At 36.2% G+C, this 23,180-nt stretch overlaps 1 protein-coding gene across 2 annotated transcripts; it reads right to left on the minus strand.

Moving 5' to 3' along the window:
• Positions 1-8,523: 8,523 nt before the first annotated feature.
• Positions 8,524-16,494, minus strand: LOC113092966 (KH domain-containing, RNA-binding, signal transduction-associated protein 1-like). 2 transcript variants are annotated; one of them, XR_003287673.1, is made up of 11 exons: positions 16,253-16,494; positions 15,230-15,351; positions 15,028-15,144; positions 14,806-14,952; positions 14,480-14,610; positions 14,090-14,327; positions 13,001-13,074; positions 12,716-12,774; positions 11,675-11,843; positions 9,538-9,590; positions 8,524-8,684 (listed from the first exon to the last, which is right to left on the minus strand). XR_003287673.1 is itself a non-coding variant. In XM_026258772.1 (9 exons), the coding sequence occupies exons 1-9, from the start codon at positions 16,380-16,382 to the stop codon at positions 11,740-11,742; spliced, it is 1,122 nt and encodes a 373-aa protein (XP_026114557.1). In that variant the 5' UTR covers positions 16,383-16,494; the 3' UTR covers positions 10,949-11,739. The 2 variants fall into 2 exon arrangements, 1 of the variants encoding a protein (XP_026114557.1); XM_026258772.1 differs by lacking the exons at positions 8,524-8,684; positions 9,538-9,590 and having other exon boundaries at positions 10,949-11,843.
• Between the last annotated feature and the right edge of the window lie 6,686 nt (positions 16,495-23,180).

The following is a 23,180-nucleotide window of genomic DNA, read 5'->3' on the forward strand; positions in this document are numbered from 1 at the left end:
TATTACAAAATATCTATAACCAAAGACACAATTTCAGATTGGCTTCTCAGAGGTTCAACATGTTTTATTATTTATTATTATTAAGTTAAAAAAAAAAACGTATTAAATAATTATATAAAAATGTCTCTTCTGGATTAGAAAAAGAAATAAATAATAAATAACAAAAAATACCAAAAATAGCTCTCACAAACTTACAAAAACTAAAATAAAAATGATATACACATATCTTTAGTTTTCTTCTTCATCTTCAATTTCCTCTTCATCCTGTTTTTCTTCCTCATCCTCCCTGTTTGCCCATCTTTATTTTGCTGTAGAGCTGATCTTTCCCAGCAGTTTTTTGTTGCTTAACAAAAAAGCATGAAAGTCTTTGCAAGAAGTGTCTTGAAGTTGTATAGCACAAACAGAATTCCTTTCAATGGCTCAACAGAGAGCTGGTTCCTCTCCTTTCCACTGGCTCTGCATCAGTGAGAAAACCCTCTCAACATCTGCATTGTGAGAGGGAAGTGCAAAGACAAACTGTGCAATCTTCAGTAGTTCTGAGAAGCAAGCTGCGTTTGGCCTTTTCTAAGTATTTGGTCCACTTCTGGTGCACCTGCAGGCCAACCTCATCACTGTTGCATCTTTCTATGAATTTCTTCAGATTGGCTACCAGGTCAAAACACTTGACATCATCAATTGGCACCCCCTGTTGCGCTTACATTCAAGAAGAATGTTGTGGATGCTGTTCAATATTTTTTTCACCTCCATGATGAAGTTGTTCTCTTTTTCCATTTGTTGAATGGAAAAGGGTGTGGAACACAGACACGAGTGAGTGCATGTGCCACACGTAGATCTCACTGAATTCATTTTCAAAAAACGTCTTGATCACTATGGGTGGCTTTTGATGTGACGGAAAGAATGCCTTTAAAGCTGGAAACATCTGTAGCATGCTCTCAAAGCCTTGTAACAATGGGTGCTTCTCAATTCTTATTTGTGCATCCTTGTTTCCTTACCTGCTTCCTTTCCTTGTGTCTTAGCTCCACCTCCTCAGGATGCGAGGGAAGGACACAAGGAAAAGACGCGTGGATGGAGGACTTGAATCAAGTGAAATTATTTATCCTCGCTCCCTTCAGCGTTACTTCAAAGTGTCATCAGCTGTGATTAAAGGGATCTGCCCTTATGTTGTTAAAGTTTGTTAATTATTCATAATAAATATTAATAAAGCAAGATGCCCTGTTTTAAATATATGACATGCATGGTTTATTTGAAGTGAAAAGGTAAATTATAAATAAAAATTATTACAACAGATGTGAAGGGGGAGGAGAATTTATATGTCCGTCACGTTAAGTCGCATAGGATACACCTGTGTATCCACACTCATCGCTCCTCATGAAGCCTCCTCCCTCCTCGATCCTCGCCTCCTCGTGGTGCAATTAGAGAATTGAGATGTCCTTCAAGATGGCTATGCTCTATCGGTTTCTGGGTCATAGGATGGAGGAGTGAGGAGAAGACGAGGGATATTGAGAAGCACCCAATGACAGCCACGTTGTCTTGCTGTGGGAAAGCATCCTCCTGTACTTCAATGTCAACAAAATCACAGTACTCCTTCAGATTCTCAGTGCGCACAGTGTAAATGTGGAAGTACTGGTAGATTATAATCATGATATTCTCAAGGTCAACATCTATTGTGTCTGCCCAATGATGAACACAATTATCCAATATGTGTGCTGGGCAACCCACACCACTCAGTCTTGTTCTGCAGAAAACCTCTTCAAATTTGCAAACACGTTGTTTCTCCCTTCATCATGTCGGATTCCACCAAAATTTGTGTTGCAATTGTCTCCAGTAAATGCAATGCATTTTTCAGACAAGTGTTTTAGTGAGATAATTTGCAATGGTTTCTGCTGTCTCATTAGGTGTGTCTTTCACCTCAATTAATTTTGTTTGCACACCGCCCTTCTTAGTTCTGGATTATGACTGGGAATATTTTTAGTGCTCTGTGGTTACTCCTGTCTGTACAAATACTGCACAATACTGGATTTCTTTCAGTTCTTCATGTGTGACTTCAAGAGAGTGGCGTGCTAAAACACCCTTCACAATGGCTTCGGGCTTAGTGCGATCATCATTAAACAGATGATGCAAGACAAAGGTTGTCAAATAACTCTGTCTTTATGGCATGTAACATGTTACAAGTTAAATTATCAACATTTGTTATTTATTATTTGTTCAGAAATGCAGTAGAAACAGTCATATTGTAAATTGTGATAAATGTATAAATGATGTATGAAATGTATAATTGTACTGCTGGAGTGAATGTCAATGTAGAATGTATGTTAAATTTTGTTGTTAACATAAATACTGTTATGCAAGAAAACTTTCAGACACAGTCTGACAATAAAGTATAAAGTAATGATTTTTTTACGACTCCTTTCTATTTGTATATTTAAATGTAATTTACTTTTGTAATGGCAAAGCTGAATTTTCAGCATTTAGTCTTCAGTGTCACATGATCCTTCAGAAATCATTCTAATATTCTGATTTGATGCTCAATAAACATTTTCACAAACAGTTGCTGCTTCATATTTACACATTATATATTTTCATATTTTGGTGGTAGATCAACTCTAGCTTATAGTCTAGTTGTGACATTCAAAAGGAATACATCATTAAAAAATAAAAAGTATAATTTATTTTGCCTCATGCCATCTCTTGGGGCTTAAAGGTTCTAGTCACAATTCACTTACATGGCATGGACCTACAGAGCTGAGAAATTGTTCTTGAAACTAGTATCTGTTTAACATGAGAAATAAAGTCATATACACCTAGGATGGCATGAGGGATGTAAATGAAGAGATCATTTAAATTTTTGCGTCAGCTATTACTTTAATGGCAGAAGTACAGATATACTTAATGTGCTTCTTGTGTATCTACCAGGTTATGCTGGGAAGGGCAGACAAGACGAGCTGCGTGGATCTATTTAGAAGCCTTCCATCCAGGATTTTGCTGTGTCTCATGCATGCAAGCCAAAAAAACGCATTAGTGGTTAAAATATACAAAGAGAACACATTGTACCATTCATCAGTATAGACTACAAATTTTTTTTTATTTTTCTCTGAGTGACTTGTAAATGATTTAATTATTGCGAGACAATTATTGTCAATAGTGGTGATGAAGGCCCATCTCCAACAACAATTAGGTTGCCTACTTTGATGAGGTAGAGAGTCTGACAATATTGGTGCCAAACAAACTCTTTCTGAACGTCAGCAAAACTAGGGCTGTTAAGATCCTTAAAGACCTCACCCATCCTTGAAATCCACTGTTATCTGTTACAGTCAGGCAGAGGCTTCCGCAGTCAAAAACGGAGAGGCTCAGGAGGAGTTTCTTTCCTCATGTTATCAGACTATAAACATGGACATTAAACTGCACTTTATAGACTCTGTACTATGCAACTCATCCTCACTGCACATTGTTTCCATCTCTGGACATCATCTGTGCAGTAGTTAAATATATTGTGTAAATTTCATTATTTGTATTTAATAATCTACATATTTTTACTGCTTCATTGTTTGTATTTAATTTTCTCTTATTTTTTGCACAGTCTAAAAAGAGTATGCCAGACCTACATTTCACTAATTTTTGTATGTCTTATTACTTGTACATGACAAATAAAATCTTGAATCTTTAATTGTGTGGAGTGTTACCTGTGATTGTGTTGGTGATAAAAAGCATTGAAGAAAAACATTAAAGACTAACAACATAGAGTAAACATTTTATTGCTCTTAATGGCACATTCAATTTCTTGATACTGATATAATTATAAAATATAATTGAATATACTTGAGTGCTTACAGTTGTCACAGAATTATATTACAACCTCTTGGTAATAAAATTTCAACTACATTGAAGAACACTAAAATGTTTATTAATTTAAATGTTTATGAAACTTTACATTTATTTACTGCAATGCAAAGCATAGATTTTTCCTCCCCTTTATTTCAGGAAAATAATCATTATTTTTAAAGTGAAGAAATAGAGAAACTTTTATTTCTACCGGCCAGTAATGATTCTGAAACATTCCCCTATTGTTCGAAGGAGTAACTTTTATTCCGCCTACCATGTCTTGGAGTCACTGTATGCTTCGATGTGTAAGCTAAACTACATTGTTTGGCCCTCCAAAAAAAGACACAACTACAAATTAGTGGTTAAGTTTATTTACAACACTGTTCCAGAATAGCTCAACCCAAATATTCAGATGTGTGCTGCGTTTCCTGAATCAGTAGCCTACAATTTGTCTGCGGCCCAAAGGCTGTTTATATAAAGTTGGGCATTTCCAACTTTGCAAGGACATTTGGGCGCTTCTGACTCACAGCCCGTAAGTTTTTTTATATTTATAGAATTTGCCAATTATGATTTAAACGCAAGGCTTGTTGTTTGTTGTTTCTCCAATTGCAAATGCAGAAATGGTTTTATGTTTATGCAGTGCGTATGCGCAACACAACGTGTAAAAATACAATAGAAGTAATTATAATCAGTAATTATGTCCCCACTGGATGCAACAAATGCCTCATTTGTAATTGGTTTTATTGGGTTTGTCTTGGTGGGACACACAGCATCACAGTATGTTAAGGGGCGTAACATTTCCATCACACGCTTGAGGCATTCAGCCAATCACAATGCACTGGACAGCTGGCCAATCAGAGCACACCTCACTTTTTCAGAATGATTATCTTTGTAAAAATGGACGTGTTTTAGAAAGGCAGGGAATAGAGGAATAATGTATATATCGTGTCGTATATCATCTCGTCCGTACGATTTTCATATAAACTCACTCGTGCCGTGTGCGTGGTAATTATAATCAGTAATTATGTCCCCACTGGATGCAACAAATGCCTCATTTGTAATGGGTTTTATTGGGTTTGTCTTGGTGGGACACACAGCATCACAGTATGTTAAGGGGCGTAACATTTCCATCACACGCTTGAGGCATTCAGCCAATCACAACGCACTGGATAGCTGGCCAATCAGAGCACACCTCACTTTTTCAGAATGATTATCTTTGTAAAAATGGACGTGTTTTAGAAAGGCAGGGAATAGAGGAATAATGTATATTATGTGGAAAATAATGTTTTTTAAACCTTAAACCAGGTAAACACCTTGCATTACACCAAATAATATCCTTTTTAACAATGTCATATGACCCCTTTAAAATAAACTTAAATAAATTTTAAAGCAAAAGTAAAGCATAAGTTATGGATAGACCTTTGTATTTTGACATTTATTGAATTTCTCTACCTGCCACAGCTTGTCCAGTTCAGAGCACATTCACAGCTTTTCAGAGATATCAAATATTTGGAGGTTTGATCAGAAACACTCCCTCTCCTTGGTCTTTAAATATGACTGATATTGACAAGACAGGTCAAATTTAGAACTCTTTGGAAATATGATAATATATTAGAAGGACTTAAGTGGGACTTTTTTGTGCATTTTTATATGTACATTTAAATGTTCATTATTGTTTCTAGGGTCTTAAGTGTACTACTAATGCCAAACAATTAATGTTAACTAAAATATACTTTAGTGGGACTTAAGTATATCTTATATGTAATTTTGGATGTGAACTAAAGTATATTTCATCGTCATATATCTCTGTCAATGAAGTTGAAATTTAATTATTAAAAATGTTTAATTAAAAAATCTCTTAATCACCTAGTTAAAATCAACACAAACACAAAATGGAAAACCCTCAACATTTATTGAAAAAAGAATTTTTAAAACAAATGCACAAAAACAATTTTTGATGATGCACAAGAAAAACCTAACATTTACAACACTTTAACTCACTTATTACAGTATGGAGAACAATGCAAAATCACTTACATACATACAAAAGTACCTATTCTCGCCATCATAGAAAACATCATTCTGTATGATGCATAAGCCCGTTTCCTCACTGGGGACCTAAAAATTTCCACAAGGACCACATTTACTGGTATTACTATCCTTGTGGGATCATTTGGTCCATGACGTAAAGGGTTACTAACACACAAACAATAAAAAATAAAAAAAGAGAGACAAATGAGAAACAAATGAGAACTTATCGTAAAATATTACCAAACTGTGTTGTTACTTGTACCCCTGATTTCACAGACAAGGCTGAAGCCTAGCACTGGACTAAAATATAATTCTGAGCTGTACATACTGCTAAAAAAAATTGTAAGTTGGTTTGAATAAAAGCATCCGCTAAATGCATGCATATAAATGTTTCATCTGAAAGAAAATAGCACTGACTGAACTTTAAAAATATCAGTGCTTTTGTTTTGTCTCAAAATGCACACCAGTATTGTTTTTTTAAGACGTTAATGAAAATTACTTAAGTGTATACCAAATAATTTACTCGGAACACATGAGATGTATGTTTGCTTACTCCATTTACAGCAACAATTTTAAGATTTAGCCTAACTAATCCACAGTAATTCTGGGGTAGTCATGGCCTAATGAATAGTTGGGACTTGTAACCCCAAAGTCAAGGTTTCGGATCCCTGCTCCAGCAGAGGTGTGTGTGCACTTGGATGGATTAAATGCAGAGCATAAATTCAGAGTATGGCACACCATACAGCATAGTATTTTCATGTTATTTATATTACAATGTGTAATTTAGGTTAAACTGGCGTGAGATGAAACCAAAGCACAAAGCAAGTCTTGTTAACTATAGCTGCTACTTGCATTCAGTTGTATGCCTATATTGTAAACAATATCAGTTAATTTTTGTTACATGTTAATGCTACTTTAATAAAAATAGTTAAGCAATGGTGATTAGTGGTTTTCTAAGCTCTCCATGAAGTACTCTGAGCACTGCACATTTTCTATGTCTCCCTGTATACCTGACGCAACCTCTTCAGGTCTTGAAGTCTTCACTAATGATCTGAATCAGGTGTTGAGGGAGACATACAAGTACATAATGGCTACATCCGAAAAAACTGAAAAATGCTGCCTTCAGAGGATGTATTCCAAGGTAGGAAGGCATTAAGGCACATCCAAATTCAACGTTGGCTTCAGTTCCTGTCTCCTGGGATGCCTTCATCTGCCCTCTAAAAGCAGCATAGATGTATATTGTCATTCCTTACCTACTTATTTGTATTTTTTATTCTTTTATTATGTGATTTTTGTTCTGTCGCTGTCATTCTGTTGCACCGCGGAGCTTCTATCACGAAAGCAAATTCCTCGTATGTGTAAACCTGGCAATAAAGTCCATTCTGACTCGGATGCATCCCTTTGATATCCCATAATCCTGTGCATTCCATTCAGTGACAGTTAAGACAAAAAATAAAGAGAAAGAGAAAGTAGGCCAAGACAAAAAGCCAAACAGGAAAGAAAATAAACGCTTGGAGCTGCTCTACAGGAAAGTGGATCCCATGAGCCAGATTCAAGGATCACTGATCTAGATGGAGAAAGAAAGACCGAGTTGTGTTTAAAAAGGATTGTTTGATCCAGGTGGCTAGAAATTTTAATTACAAAGAACAGAGAATAAAATATGAACCACCAATAATACACTAGCAATCACCCTGAACTCCCAAGAAACTGCAAACTGTATTAAATTTTGGCCTTAAAACCGTAGTACTTCAAAAACTAAACATAAAAATATATTTTTTAAAGATTGTTGTTAGAGCACATATTTCACTTCCTTCTATTGATACACCTATTACAGTAATGTGTTCTGCTGTTTTTGACCAGTTTGAGGCGGTCTCGTTCTCTTTTGAGACATCTTGGCTAAAAATGCAACCAATTATCAAAAGTAATCTCTTTTTTGGTCTTTTAATGATTTTGAAAGCGTCATTCATGCTTTTAACTTGACCGGTCTTAACTATTGTAATAGCCTCTATAATGTAAGTATCAATCAGGCCTCTCTCAAACATTTACAGATGGTTCAAAATGCTGCTGCAACAAATTGCACCCATACTTGTACTTCAAACAAGGTTAAAAAGCAAGGAAGGACCTTTGCTGGCACAGGTCCAAAGCTTTGGAATAACTTTCCCCTTTATGTTAAACAGGCCCTTGATGTTTTTAAATCCAGAATTAAAAACATTTTTTATACACACACAAACTGGCATTTAGCGGTTTTATGTATTCTGTTAACACCAGTTACTTTTTGCTCTGTGTAAAATTACTTCAAGTATATTTGTACAGAACTTTGGTGAACAATTGTTTAATAAAAAAAAAAAAAAAAAAAAAAAAAAAAAAACTTTAATTTGTGTTGATGCTTTCTCAAACCAACTTCAAAGTTCATCTTGATGACGTTGAGTTGATTTTGATCAGCCTAATGTTGCAACAACAAAAACAGTTCACCACAACAACATTGGGTAAAACTTTTCCCAATTGCTTATTTCCCCCTACATGATCAGCACGAACATTTTTGTAACAAACTACTGACTTAGAAAATAAATAAAACTCTAAATTTAAGCTAAAACATACTCTGAATAAAACTGCAAGAGAGAATCTTCACTTATGCAATACCACCTCATTCTGAAACACAATCAGCAATACAACTTCAGTAAAACAGTATAAAATCATTTATTGGGATCCAAAAAAATGCATGTATAAAAAACAAGTAACAAAAACATGACTTAAAAGACTAAAATCTTCACTAAAGTCACATGTATTAAAATGCGCTGTCATTTTCCTCTTCAGTACTCAATGACACCAAGAGCCTGCAACACAGAGAGAATGCATTAAAACGTTACTGTTTATTAGACAAAATCCTTTTTAAATCTGACCTTGCACAGAAGCAGAACACCGTATCACAACCGACTGAGACCTTGAAAGGATTCAAAGACTTTGTCTTTCCCCGCTCAAAGACTAATGAGGTGTGCAAGCATGCAAGACTATTAACTACATTTTTTTCAGAGAAACCACCGACATGCCCACGGGATTTGGTACTACACAAGATAAAATAGACTTATAAACACAATGTTAAAACTGCAAAGTTGAAGGATATCCACTGTAAGCATTCCAGTACTCTTTGGTCCAATAAATGTAAACTTTCACATGACCCTTCCAGTAATGCAATAAGACCAGACATGAAGAGATGTTTGCAAGCTACAGTGTTCAGACACATTTTTGATCTGAGCTTATGCACATCCGTTTTGAGTTAACACAGCCGAAATTCTCCCGCAAATGCTTCTCACACTCAAAAACTAGTGCACATAAGCTCAAATCAATGATGCCTCCGACTAATCAGTTCCAAAAAGAAATGCAAAACCTGTTCTAAATGAAAACATGCAGACAAAAAACAACAACAACAACAAAAACAAACACGAATCCAACATTTCTTGATAATTTTGCAGAGATTTAGAAACAATTTTATAAAGGCCAGCTATTTGACCATGAAAACTGAATTACGTAAAGGTAAAAATGAATTTAATCGCTCTTAGATTGAATTACTAAATTCACTATCACAGATTCTATTAAACCAAGATGCTACTTACAATTCTTACTCATGTACTTTAAACTAGTGTTTGTCTGTGGTCATTAAATGTACACGTACACACACACACTTTTCACCTGTAGCAGCTGCTGGTAAAGCCAGTCTGGAAAGAACCTCTTGGCATCAGTCACTGAGCAACACAAAAGATGAGTTAGTACAAGACCTAAAAAAAAATCAACTCCACAGAGAAGTCCAACTCTACACATATCTCATTACATACTTGTTAGATTTGAGGACATTTTTGTCTATTTTGTACAGCTACAAGAACACTTTTTAAGAACAATGTAATTTTGACTAAAAACTACAATCTATTTGGTTTTTAAAACAAGAGTTGCATATAACAAATACTATATAATACTAAGTTTTAGAAAATTAATGTTTAATGTGTTAGCCAAGTTTAGGAATATTGTCTTTTGAATTTGCAAACGGAATTTGAATTTGTAATGATTGTGTAGAAATGAGTAAATGAACATTTGTGCTAAGAGAGAAATTTAAGGTTGATATTACCTTTTTGAAGCTTGCGTTACACTTTACGCCTTCTTTCCCAATTTTGTGGTTTATTAAGCCAGCGAATGCAACATTTGAATCATCTTCACGGTCAAAACTCTCACCCTGGGCTACAAAAGTCTTTGTGTTGAGTGATCTGGTTGAATACATCATGGAGTTTCTTTTGCTTGTTTTTTTTTTTGTCACGCAAAATTACCAGATATTACCAGAGCACCAAATATCGAATTTGTTTTGTGCATGTATACTTTACCTTTTAAAAATGGGGATCTATTTGCACTTTTAGAGGTGACTCTGCAGGTCTTACCTCAAGATCCTTCTCAATAGAAGACAGATATGTAGAGTCTCTGTGACATCAGAGGGATTTAGTGACTCTGATGCAAAGTTGCAACAGGGTTATCGCTTTTAAAACAGGTATAAACACATGAAAAAGTTCCAGGATTTTCTTAGTATTGTGTATAAATCATTGTTAGTGTTGAATAGATTACTATTTTTTGTTTAACAGGTCATATCAAATAAAATCCACTTCTTTTTGCACCAAAACAGTTTAGTTTACACTAATAATTTTAGTTTTTAGTCTTAAATGTTATCACATGTTGTCACATTATGAACACTCAAAAGCTTTAAGAAAAGCTGATTTTAAAGATATGACCCCTTTAAAACGATTAAATTATATAATTGAGATAAGACTGTTAGGGGACCAAGGTAAAATTTTTGAAATGTTTGTATTTTGAGGTCAATTGTTTCTGTACAAGACATAAATATGCACATTTTTCACGATCTACTTAATACAAATAATTGCAGACTAATTTAATCAACGGTTTATACACAATATTTTTTGAACAGCATTAAGTGAGTAAAACAAGTTTTCCATCTAAATGTTGTGATGTTATAAATTGCATGCAGAATTTTGACAGTTTTACAGTTTGCAACAATTTTATATGGGATGAATATTAGCACTTTAATAAAAGTCAAATACAAAGGTTTTGAAGGCTGTAAAAGAAAACTAAGCTTTATTGACAAACTGATAGGGACACATTTTGGACATATTTAGTTCCCTAGTTAGGAAATGCACACAAGCTTGCTAATATTTCGGAAACTGCAAACTTCTAAACACCAAAAGAACAAGTTTTTATTAGTTGAGTATTGTACGTACAAATATTTGAGAAGGTTGTACTTTTATCTGACTACAAGTAAATCTAAACTACAAACTTGGCGATATTTGTTTTGCTCATTTAACAAAACGAATCAGCAGATGCGAAGTTTAAATGTTTTCACGAAAATTTCAAACCGTAAATACTCAAACCAACTGGAATTTATTCTTTGAAGAATAATTAACATGTTTTTTTTTTTACTAGAACTAATATTTTTGTGCATTCCTCAAAGATTTTTTTTTTGTGCATTACAAAAGCGTGTTTGGAATAAATCTACGTGACATTAACAGGCAGTTTTTTTTTACCCCCCTCCCCAATTTTACACATAGCCATTAGCTTATCTAGCATTCAGGTATCTTTTTCCAGAGAAGAAACACTTATGCATTAAAGGAAATTAACAAAAACAAATTTATATAACAAAAGCGAATAAGCACAGTATGTAATCTCAAATTTAAAATGCCTCACGTCAAACTTATGGTCATTGTATTAAAGAGTAGATTCAGAATATTAAAAAGGAGTGTTAACCAAAACAATACAAAAAAACAACTAAAATTACTTTAGGTGGTTACAAGAGGTTACGAGGGGAGGAAGTCGCCAGACAACCGTCGTGACGGACAGCTCTCAGTATCTGCCGTATGGATGTTCCCGATATGATTTGCCCGGCCGGGCAGCTGGAGCCTTTCCACCGGTGCCACCCCAAGCGCCGCCAGCCCATTCATCTCCAGCTAGAAACAAACACACACCCTTAACATGGAAAAACTGATTCAAGCAGAACTTGGAACATCTTAAACTGTGTTCCTGGCATGAGACATGTGTGTGTGCTATAGTTTAAAGGGTCATGAAACACTCATTCTCACCACAAAAAAAAAAAAAAAAAAAAAAAAAAAAAAAAAAAAAAAAAAAAAGAGAAAAACATTCAGTGGGTGCGGTGCACTGCAGAGCACTCTGCATCCAAAACATTACAATTTATGCAACTGCATGTTCATGTTTATTCTGCAGCACTTAAACGAATACAAGTTTTACAATACTTATACAAGCCTTTTGATGGGCCGTGTCATGGAGCTGTAAAAATGGTTACTCACTAAGAGATTGAATTGCGTTTTTGCCAAACTCTTATTAAAGCAAAATAAAAAGCCTCTCCTCTGATCCATGAACGTTTCTCTCAGATAATGTCACTTTGAAGCGTCTGTCATAGCAAATCAACACATGCTGCTGTGAAGAATTAGGCCAAGCGTCTTCTCACAGGATAAGAGCATGCAGTCTCAAATAATTTAATAGACACTGAAGTGTCATCGATGTACAATAGTACATTGTTGCGTCAATTTGAGAAGTTAACATAATGCAGATTTTAAAACTGGAGAGATTAAAAAAAAACTTTAACCAATTTTTTCCAAAAATCTAAAATTACTTGATGCTAATATTGTCTTCTATGATGTGCAATACAAACGGCTCAACTAAAATGTCATAAGTAGTCTGGGGTTTCATGGCCCTTTAAGCATAAAAACATCTAACATTAATGTCTGCAGTATCGACTGGCTCTATTGTCTCAACGATGGGCCAAAAAAAGCCGATTTGTGGATAAATGAGTTTGTCTTACTGTAAGACTCGTAAGTTTCTTGTGCCTCTCCGTGACCGTAATCATAATACTCTGTGTCTCTGTGGAACAAAAAAGTTTTAAAAGGAGTTTTGTAAAGTCAAAATTAAAAATAAATACAAGACTTTGGATGAGAAGGAAAAAGAAGCATGGCTCCTGAGGAACCATTAGCAAGAATATTAAATTTAGAGGTTACAACTAAAATGTGTGAATAGGGATTCATAGAAATTAATTAGAGAAAGAAGTCTCTACTAATAAGAGAAAGATAAAGCAGAAACCAGCACTCACGGCTGTGGAGCAGGCTGACTGTAGTAGCCCTCATATCCTTCATAGGAAGGCTCTGCGTATGATTCTTCATATGCCTGTGAAAATACAGGAGACATGGAGATGCATCACAAGCTAAAAATATTTCTGAAGACTTGGTCTTTTCACTAAAAACTGTTGTTTCCACAAAGTAACAGCATAAGTCAAACAATGAAAGCACAGTTCTAATGCGGAGCAAAAAAAAATTATAAAAAGTCATAGAGCTACTAGTGTGGTCTGATTTGCTGACAAATTAATATTAGGAGCAGATTCTATTGACTTTTGAATTAAACTGTTTTGTTGGTTACTTATGACCAAACAAGTACGTGTAGTATTACACAAACTAGTATTACAACTATGGAAATTTTATTATAAAAAAAAAAAATATATGCAAGACAGTCTTGTAGTACATTACCATTCAACAGTTTGGGATTGTTCAATTATTATTTTTAAATACTCCTTTACTAAAGCAGAATATTTGACGTAAAAAAAAAAAAAAAAAAAAAAAAAAACCAAAAACTGTAAAACGGGTACTTTGTGAAATATTACAAATCAAAATAATGTGTAATATATTTTTTCAAATGCAATATTACTGTTGAGTGCACAATATATATCACCGATGATTAATGCACATCTAATCAGCGGTAACTACTATCAGGTGTGTGATTTCACACAGAACAGCTGTTACTACACCAATCCGTTGTTAACTAACAAGCTGTGCAAATCCACGTTCATTATCACCATTGATTTGCAAAGGTTGTCCGTGAAAAATCACGCACCTGATAGTAGTTACCACTGATTACATAACCCGCTTTACTGACTAAATGCACATTTATCACGGGCCAATATATATTGTGCACCCGATTACTATGACAAGTTTTTCAAGAGTCTTCGATGAACAGAAAGGTCAAAAGAACATTTATTCGAAGTAGAAATATTTGTAACATTATAAAGGTCTCTGATCACTTTTGATCAATGTAAACTGGAAGACAGAAATCATATCGACTCCATACTTTTGAATGGCAGTGCAGACAAGAGTTGCATTTAACAGTGGTGTTCTGGATAATGATTTACATATTCGCCGTAGGTTTCCGGTTTGGACTGGTGCTGCTGGTGTGAGAGACCGGTTGCTGGTGTCATCCTCTGAGTTTGAGTTGGTGGTCTTGACCGAGTGGCGGCTCCTCCTCTGGCTGATGTTGGTGGTGGAGGACCACCTCTTCCTGCGGGGGCTCCCCTCGCTGAAGCTCCACGCCCTGGACCTCCTCTTGGTCCTCCTCCTCGTGGTCCTCCACGAGGCGGCATACCACGACCCCTTTGAGCACAATATATATGGATTATTACTGCATACTCAACACTTAAGATGGCTAAGCTTACATGAGACAGAATTATTCTATCGACAGATGCATGTAGCTAACACAGAAGCTATATTTAGGGATAGAGGCTATATTTTTTATATCATCTCACCTAGGTCCCATTGGGGGTGGTCCACCGCGGCCTCGGCCGGGAGGCGGGCCTCTGCCAGACATATCCTGAGAACCATTCAGAAACCCTGGATCCATGAATGCATCTGGGTGCATTTCTTCAAGCCCTTCCACCTGACACACCAGAGAAAGGATTAATCAGGCTAACAATTATTAAAGAGTTTACCAGCTATTTTTGAGCACATTCACTGAAAACAGGGAAAATTAGGCATCTGCTTTATTAAAATGCAGATCAATTTAAATGAGTGATTGGGGAAAATGAAAAATAGTGACAGGTTAAAGCATCGGTTGTCTTGCATTGATACTTACAGGCATTAGGAACTTCTTGACCTCATCCATGGCATGAGCCATACGCAGGTAACAATCAGGAATTGGAGCGAAAACCTCGATGTGCACATGCAGCTCCATGGCCAAGTGTGCATACTTCAGGTCTCCACCCTTCCTCAGCTCCTCTTCCTGCAGGTTTCACAATTTCATCTTTAGTAACCTGCTCCTTAAACAGAAAACTAACTGTGCAGCCTGGTTCATTACCTTGGTCTTATCTCTCATGGATCCTTTGCCCAGCACGGAGATCTTCGCCCCGGTGTCCTCCTGCAGACGTTTGATAGTGCTGCCCTGTGGCCCAAGAATCTTTCCCACAAAATTGAACTGCGGAGAAACATTGAGGCATCGGTTAATAAATGTCAAATAACAAATCCTTGCAACATATAGACCAAGTCAGACAACGACTTACCCGAGGGTACTGCTTCACGGGAATGAGCACTCGCTCTTTCACCCTCACGTTCTTGGCGGTGAACAAATCCAGATACGTCTCTGACTCTTTTTTAGGTTCACCTTTCTGGACCCTTTCAATCTCTGCAAGAGAAAACAAGATCAGCTCAGAGCGAATTTTAAATTTTGCTTCACCACACCAATGTGAAAAAAATTGCAAACTGATTCCTAATGAAAAAATAAATAAATATGTAATCCAATAAATACTAAGGAATAAATTCCATCTTATAAAATCTACAAAACAACCTTTTTGGCTTCAAGAAACAGAAAAGGGCAGTGGGGAAATTAGCGTAAATTCTAAAAAATTACACTTTCTGCAATAAGAGTAATGCCCTAAACCATTATTACGTTATGCATAGTAAACGTATGTTTGTTTCGTTGGTTCTCGGTGCAAAATAAGCTAGATTTATAATGCACGCTTCTCTTGCATTGTCTGCAACCATCCGAGCAATGCATCATGAGATCGTCTTTCTCCACAAAAGAAATGCAAGCGATGCTGTCCTAAGGGAGTCACATACACACATCTTTCAAAAAAAAAAACAAATTCCTTAAACACGCAGTTCTCTGTAAATAGGCCTAAATGCACCACGAATATGCCACAAGCATATCATATTTCCCATTAAAACTGCATGCTCATTATTAAAAATTTAGCGCCTTCGGCCCAAGAATATATTTTGATAATGATTTTCAACGTGGTTCCAATTTGATCTAATTGTATGCGAACCAAGCTTCCCAGCATTATACAACACGAATATTTTTATATAACGGTTATAAAAATAAAATTTTAATTTAAAAGCGCAACGCGGCCCAACGGCCAAATCCACGGCTTCTGGGCCTAACGTTACAGCACACGCTTCACCGACACACGTGAACATCTACCTATATAAATATGGAAGAAATTAACTTGAAAAGTGGTTCTCAAGTGACTAATTAATACCAGTTTAGTCTGTGTGAATTGTTGAGTAATGAATGAAGGCGCACTGACCTGCAGAGAGGAGTTTCATGGCGTGCGTGAACGAGGAGTCCAGGCTGTCTTTCTCCGCCAGTAACTCCGGCAGATATTTACCATCGCCGGTGCTGCTCTTCCTTTTAATGTTGCTGTTATTAGCGTCCATGTTGCTAGCGGTTGACGGGGCTTTTGCAAAGGATTCCAGCGGCTAGTGCAGCAGAATGGCGCAGAAAATGCGTGCCGAAGCTTTTCTACTCGTCTTAACAAAGGAAATGGCGGGCGGCTAATGGTACAGATGGAAATTACGTCACGTGGCGAAACCTATTTCCGTTTCAGCGCTTGGGGGAAGGGCGCCGACTGAGAACACGACTGTGATTGGACTATTCTTGATCAGCGCTGAGAAAAGTAACAGTTGTCAGGCGACAATGATGTAGAAATTACTTTAGGCCCCGTCGGCCTTTACTGAAAAAAGGCTTGTTCGACTTCATGCAGTTTTGCGCAAACCGATCGTCGGCTGACTTGAAGCAGTGCATGCCGGTTAGAAATTTTGTCCGACTTGATACAGCGCTGACGCCACGTGACTGTGACGTGTGCCGTCAAAGTACCACGAGAGCGATTCGAGAGTAGCCGGAGAACTCAGCCAGCGCAGCTTCTGAAGAGCGGCTGCACAGGTTCTGATGACGACACAACTGATCCACGATTGGCTGGATTCACTGATGACACCGATGACGTGCGTTTCAAGTTTATTGCGAGTCGGCTTCAGTTTCAGAAATTCTCATATGGACTTTAAAAACAGTTCAATACGTTTTTATGTCGTCTTCATCTTATAAATCATATTTATTAAATATTGTTTTACTGTATTTACTTTATTGTTAATATAAAGTTTGTGTATGTTTATTTTGCATGACTTTCTTTTTTATACAGACCTTTTACAGTATTCAGCAGCATAACCTATTCAAATGAGCATTTTTAAGAACTAAAATGTTAATCTAAAAAGCATACAATCTAATGTGGTCATAAATGCTCCTATACAAATGATACATAATACATTATGTTCCTCCATTTGTTTGGTTTCTTCATATTCTCTAGTTTATTTAGCTGTGTTTATACTTCACCTGCATGTGGTTAGCAAACTGCTAACAACTTGCTGTAACTTCAACTTGACAACACTGTTCACTTTCAAATAGTTGGTCTAAATCACAATATAAATCCAACAGAATTGTGCTTTTCTGTATATGAAAATCAGTGGTGTTATGTTTAAAATGTTAAAAAGCTCAGCAGGAGGGCACTGTAAATCTTGTTGCTGAAACCTCCTTGAAAAACACATACCCACCAGGGAATTTTTTTATAGGTTACTTTTATCATTTTTTATAAGCAGAAACACCCATGTCATACTGATAAAGTATATATCCAATATGGTATCTTGTTTTGGAAGGCACCCTTCCAAAACACCACTTTTTTTTTTTTTTTTCTCAAAACACCACTTATACACACATTTAAACGCGATCAAGTAAGCAATCGCCACGTGATCTGCCATGACTGACGTAATTGCAGCAAACTACGGGAGCCACAACGTGTCCGGCTTCATATCTCCGCTTGCAGCTCCTCCCCACCTGCACGCGGCTACTCTCGCCGATCGGTTGCATCCAGCCGCAGCCGATGTCGAACACACCTAAAGTGTTCTACTTCTATGATCAAAATTGTCAAAGTTATAACTCTAGACTGCCTATTCATAGTTGGTGAAAATGAAAATATTAATATAACTAGAACAAGTGGAAAACTGTGTTCAGTTTATTTTTTTTTTAAATACAGTCGGGGTGGTTCTAGGGTGAATGGAGATCCGGGGCTTAGCCCAGAAAAATCCATGTATGTGACTTTTTTATTTTAATAAATCAGAAAGATTTACCTTGTTTAAAATATACAAAAACAATAAAAACAAAAACTAATTTAAAACATTTTATTTAAAGTATTGAGGAAAATACATTTGCTTTATACAAACAAAAATTAAGAATTGCAAAACAAATGAAACAGCGCGAAAGCAATGATTTTGCAATACATATTTTCCATGGTCATATCTATTAATTTATTTGCAACGCTGCTTTTATTTTGCGTGTCAGTCTAGCATACCTGTCAAGTTTTGGATTTGAAAATAAGGGAAATTTTCCAGCGCCCATTGCGAGCAGTCCCACCACCCCAACAAAGCTCCAGTATCCCTTACATTTTAAGACAGGTGTTATAGCCCAAATTAAAACACAAAAGGGTGTATATGAAGAGCATTTATTTAAAGGCTTATTTGCATATTTTCTGTTAATTTAACATTAATGTCTTTACATTTACATTTTATTTTAATTCCACACATTCTTTTCATTTCATATTGCTTTTCTTTAACAGTTTTTCTTTTCATTTCACATAACTTTTCTTTTACTCTTTTAGTGAGTTGTTGTACCAATTTGTTGCAGACTTTGCATTCTTTAAAAAAAGTAAATTCGCTGTCCCATTTATCACGGTATTTACACGTGGGTTTTGGTTTTTTGGCAGGTGTGCCTTCACTCTCTATTGTAGCATCCATCCTCCGTCTCTGTTTTTTCTTTTGTTGTTGTTGTTTTTCCCACGTTATAACTCATGTCATCTGACCTCACACACCCCTCGCGACAGGCTGCTACAGGTGGGAGTTATCGCGAGACTAGTGACAGAGCTCAGATTGGGAATGTTTTTATTATTATTATTTTATTAATAACGCAGGTAAAAAAAATAATAAATAAAAATACGGGAGATTTACGGGAAAATACTAATACGGGAGGACGGCGGGAAAGAAGGGTAAAATACGTGACTTTCCCGGCCAAAACAGGTATGGTCTAGTTTGAGCTTGCAAAGCCATTTTTCCTTTGCGCTTCACTTTTCTGCACGTCTCTCTTTGTGGCACTGTTTTGACGTGGGGGCGGAGTCAATGGACGCGGGCGTGTACAACATGCCTCCATGGAAATGACGTCATCAGCCCTAGACGCAGCTCACTGATCCATGTGCTGTCATGATGAGCAGAGATTTCGAGTGGATCGTTTATTTTTATTCAGTAGCATTAAAACATTCATGTTTTCGTTTTATTTACTTTATTAACAAATGTATATGTATTAGCAGCGTTTGCTCAAGTTAAAGAAGTTGTTAACATGAACATCTGCTGTTTATTTCTCTCCATGTGCACACTTTTAATTATTGGGATCATTTGAGTCAGTTCGGGAGTTCGTAGCGGGTTCGCGAATCATTTGAGCCAGTTCGGGAGTTCATAGCGGGTTCGCGAATCATTTGAGTCAGTTCGGGAGTTCGTAACGGGATCGCGAATCATTTGAGTCAGTTCGGGAGCTCGGAGCGGGATCGCGAATCATTTGAGTCAATTTGGGGATCGCGAATCATTTGAATCAGTTCGGGAGTTCATAGCGGGATCCCGAATCATTTGAGTCAATTTGGGGATCGCGAATCATTTGAGTCAGTTCGGGAGTTCGTAGCGGGATCGCGAATCATTTGAGTCAGTTCGGGAGCTCGGAGCGGGATCGCGAATCATTTGAGTCAATTTGGGGATCGCGAATCATTTGAATCAGTTCGGGAGTTCATAGCGGGATCCCGAATCATTTGAGTCAATTTGGGGATCGCGAATCATTTGAGTCAGTTCGGGAGTTCGTAGCGGGATCGCGAATCATTTGAGTCAGTATGGGGTCGCAAATCATTTGAAGCAGTTCGGGAGTTCGCAGCGGGATCGCGAATCATTTGAGTCATCTGACTCCAGTTTGGGAGTTGGAGCGGGATCGCGAATCATTTGAGTCAGTTTGGGAATCGCAAATAATTTGAATCAGTTCGGGAGTTTGGAGCGGTGTGTGTGTCCTAAAGACTGTGCTCCGCAACCGTTAACTGTTAGATGTTCAAAATGTAACGTTAAATCAGACACAATTTGAAACCGAAAAAGAAATATAATAAGATTAAAAGTTACAGATACCTGAAGCTGTTGTATCTTGGCGTTCAAGTGTTTTGGCTGGGGGGGTTTACTTCCTTTTTTGAAGAAGTAGAAGATGGATTTTGCAATATCCATTTTAATTTTCAAATAAATTGATCTAGTAAAATACTACACGCCAACAAACCGCCTGCTCATTTCATTGGCTGGATCGTACAGACGCTCATCGATGGTTGGCCAGTTTACATGTCAGTCAGAAGCACTAGACTCAGTGGGGGGTTTTCGTCGGGTGTGAATGACAACGTGTAACTTACTTGGGTAAATTTACAGACACTGTGGACGTGAGAGTCGAGAGATATTTATTTATTTATTTAAATTCTAATATAAATTACTTTATTGGGCATGAAAACTCATTGATGGCATAGTAGTAATAAAAACATTCGGGGCTCATTAGCCCACCCCTAACGCCGCCCCTGAATACAGTTTTGATCTGCTATTTGCAGTGGTTAATATTAACTATCTTTATGATTTTTGGAAAATGGTAATAAAAACAGTTAGGGACAGTTTGATACAAAATGCACCTATTTTACAATTCATAAAAATAGTAGGGAGAATTGCCCTGCATTTCAGATTTCTGTGACATACTGCGATGTGTAGCCAAAACATAAAAGTACACCTAATAAAAACCCCAGGATGTGTCCTAAATAAATCAAAAGAGAAAATGCAGGTACCACATTCATAAAAGGAATGATAGACATATTAATGCTTTTAATGCAAGTTGTCTGATAAAATCTGCAGCTTCCTAATGTGGGACAGATGTTTCCTTAATGTGGGACACATGATAAAAGGTCAAAACCACCTTTCATGTAGAACAGTCAAATCTTATGTTATGTTATGTGATGTTATGAAGATATAAATTCCTGACTGTTCTTCTCTTATTCAACAAACACATTCAACCACAGCAGGCATAACCTTTAGGCCTTTTTGAAGACCAAATATAAAACCACAGTTGAGGCTTTAGTTTAATTTTAGTCCAGATCAACCTGGATAATGAATTCACGAACGTGCAGTGAACCGCTGTTTAAAAACGTTTAAGACCAATTTGCCTAATACCTTCTCTTTTTACTAAAAAAAGCACATACAATCATAACAGTCTTTTTGAGAACTTTTAGTAGCGAGCTTGCACCAACCTTGAGAACTTTACCTGAATAAAAACAACCTACAACTCATTACATCTCTGAAAACAAGCAGTCCTTTCACAAGGCACCATCTTTATCATCTATAATCCCATCTGCAGTAACAGCATTCTATATTGCATAAAAAACCCCTGTAAATAATATTTTTTTGCCCCACAAACCATGCCCCTCCGTGCATTTTTTAACTTTTGAAGTACCGTCCCACTTTACAAAACCATATTTCCAAAAGTGGGACAGAAGGAAATTTGATTAAAATATAAAATAGTTTATAAATACAACTTTTTTTTTTTTGATGGACACACATGTAATAAGTTTAAGTTTAATAAGTTTATTCTCCTTAATATCAAGTTTGTCACTGACCTTTGGGCGGTCTTCACACAATGTGCTTCCAGTTTGATGATTCCTCCACCCTCATTTATGACTGTACATTTGAGAGGTGATGTGATTTTGATCACATGACACCACAGCTTTGGTAACCCAGAGTTTCACTGGAATTCATAAAAAACATTTGCGATCATCGATGTGTTTTAAAGAAGTCTCTTCTGTTAATCATGGCTGCATTTATTTGACCAAAGATAGAGAGAAAAAACCCAGTAATGTTGTAAAATATTATTACTATTTAAAATAATGGTTTTCTGTTTTCATATACTTTAATATATAATTAATTTCTGTGATGAAAAGTTGAATTTTCATTAGCCATTATGCTCCAGTCTTCAGTGTCACATGATCCTTCAGAAATCATTCTAATATGCTGATTTATTATCAATGTTGAAAACACTTGTGCTGCTTAATCATCATCATGTGACACTGCAGACTGGAGTAATGATACCAAAAATTTAGTTTTGCTTCACAGGAATAAATTAAAAGTATATTGATATAGAAAAACATTATTTTAAAATGCAATATTTCACAATATTGTTTTTTCTCTATTTCTAATCAAATAAAGGCAGCCTTGAGGAGCAGAATAGATAGAATTATAAAACATCACAAATCGTATTGATTCCAAACTTTTAAACGGCGGTGTACGAAAGACATGAAGATTTTAACTTGATTTACAAAACAGATTAAATTAATTCATATTTAAATGAAGTGACCCTGTAACAATCACCCTCATTCTTAAAATGCTTTTACAAACCTGTTTTATTTCTATGAAGTCAATCCACAAAAGACTAGGTGAAAGAAGTTATTTTTACACTTTTGTAACATTTGTATCGATGAGTAGATGCAGAATAGAGGCTGATGTTGATGGGGTGGATTGGTTCTCACATGTAAATGTGGAAACTGGAGACAAAAGAATATTGATTAGGGGCTTATCAATGTGTTTCTCACAGGGCAAGAGTGTGAATGTAAGAAGAGGACGAAGACAAAAGAAGCATAAATGGGGCAGTTTACAATGTGTCTGGCACAGGACAATTGATGAATTGTGAACGCTGGTAGATCACCAGTCTGCTTTGTTTAGGTCTCCTCAATACTCTTAGGAAATGCTTCAAAAAGCAGAAGAGAAATTCTACTTCAATGTCAGTTTTTGTAGACTAGAGAAATCACCGTGCTTCATAAATATGAAGTGGAAAGTGTTATATATTTGCTTGTTTTTTAATCAGACAACCTTTGCTAAATGTTATTTGTAAGCATTTTAAAGGTTTCATTTTTGAAAAGCTTTACATTTATTCACAAAATGAAAATATTGAATACAAGCGTTAAAATATTTATGTATTCTCATATTTTTGGTCAGTGTTGTTACAGGCTTCTACGTTTGCTATTTGCAATATGTACTATTTACTTATTTTATTATTTATTTTTTTTAAGTTAGTTTGACCTGCAAACATAA

Source organism: Carassius auratus, unplaced genomic scaffold, assembly GCF_003368295.1.
Source record: "Carassius auratus strain Wakin unplaced genomic scaffold, ASM336829v1 scaf_tig00214790, whole genome shotgun sequence".
NCBI classification, from domain to species: domain Eukaryota; kingdom Metazoa; phylum Chordata; class Actinopteri; order Cypriniformes; family Cyprinidae; genus Carassius; species Carassius auratus.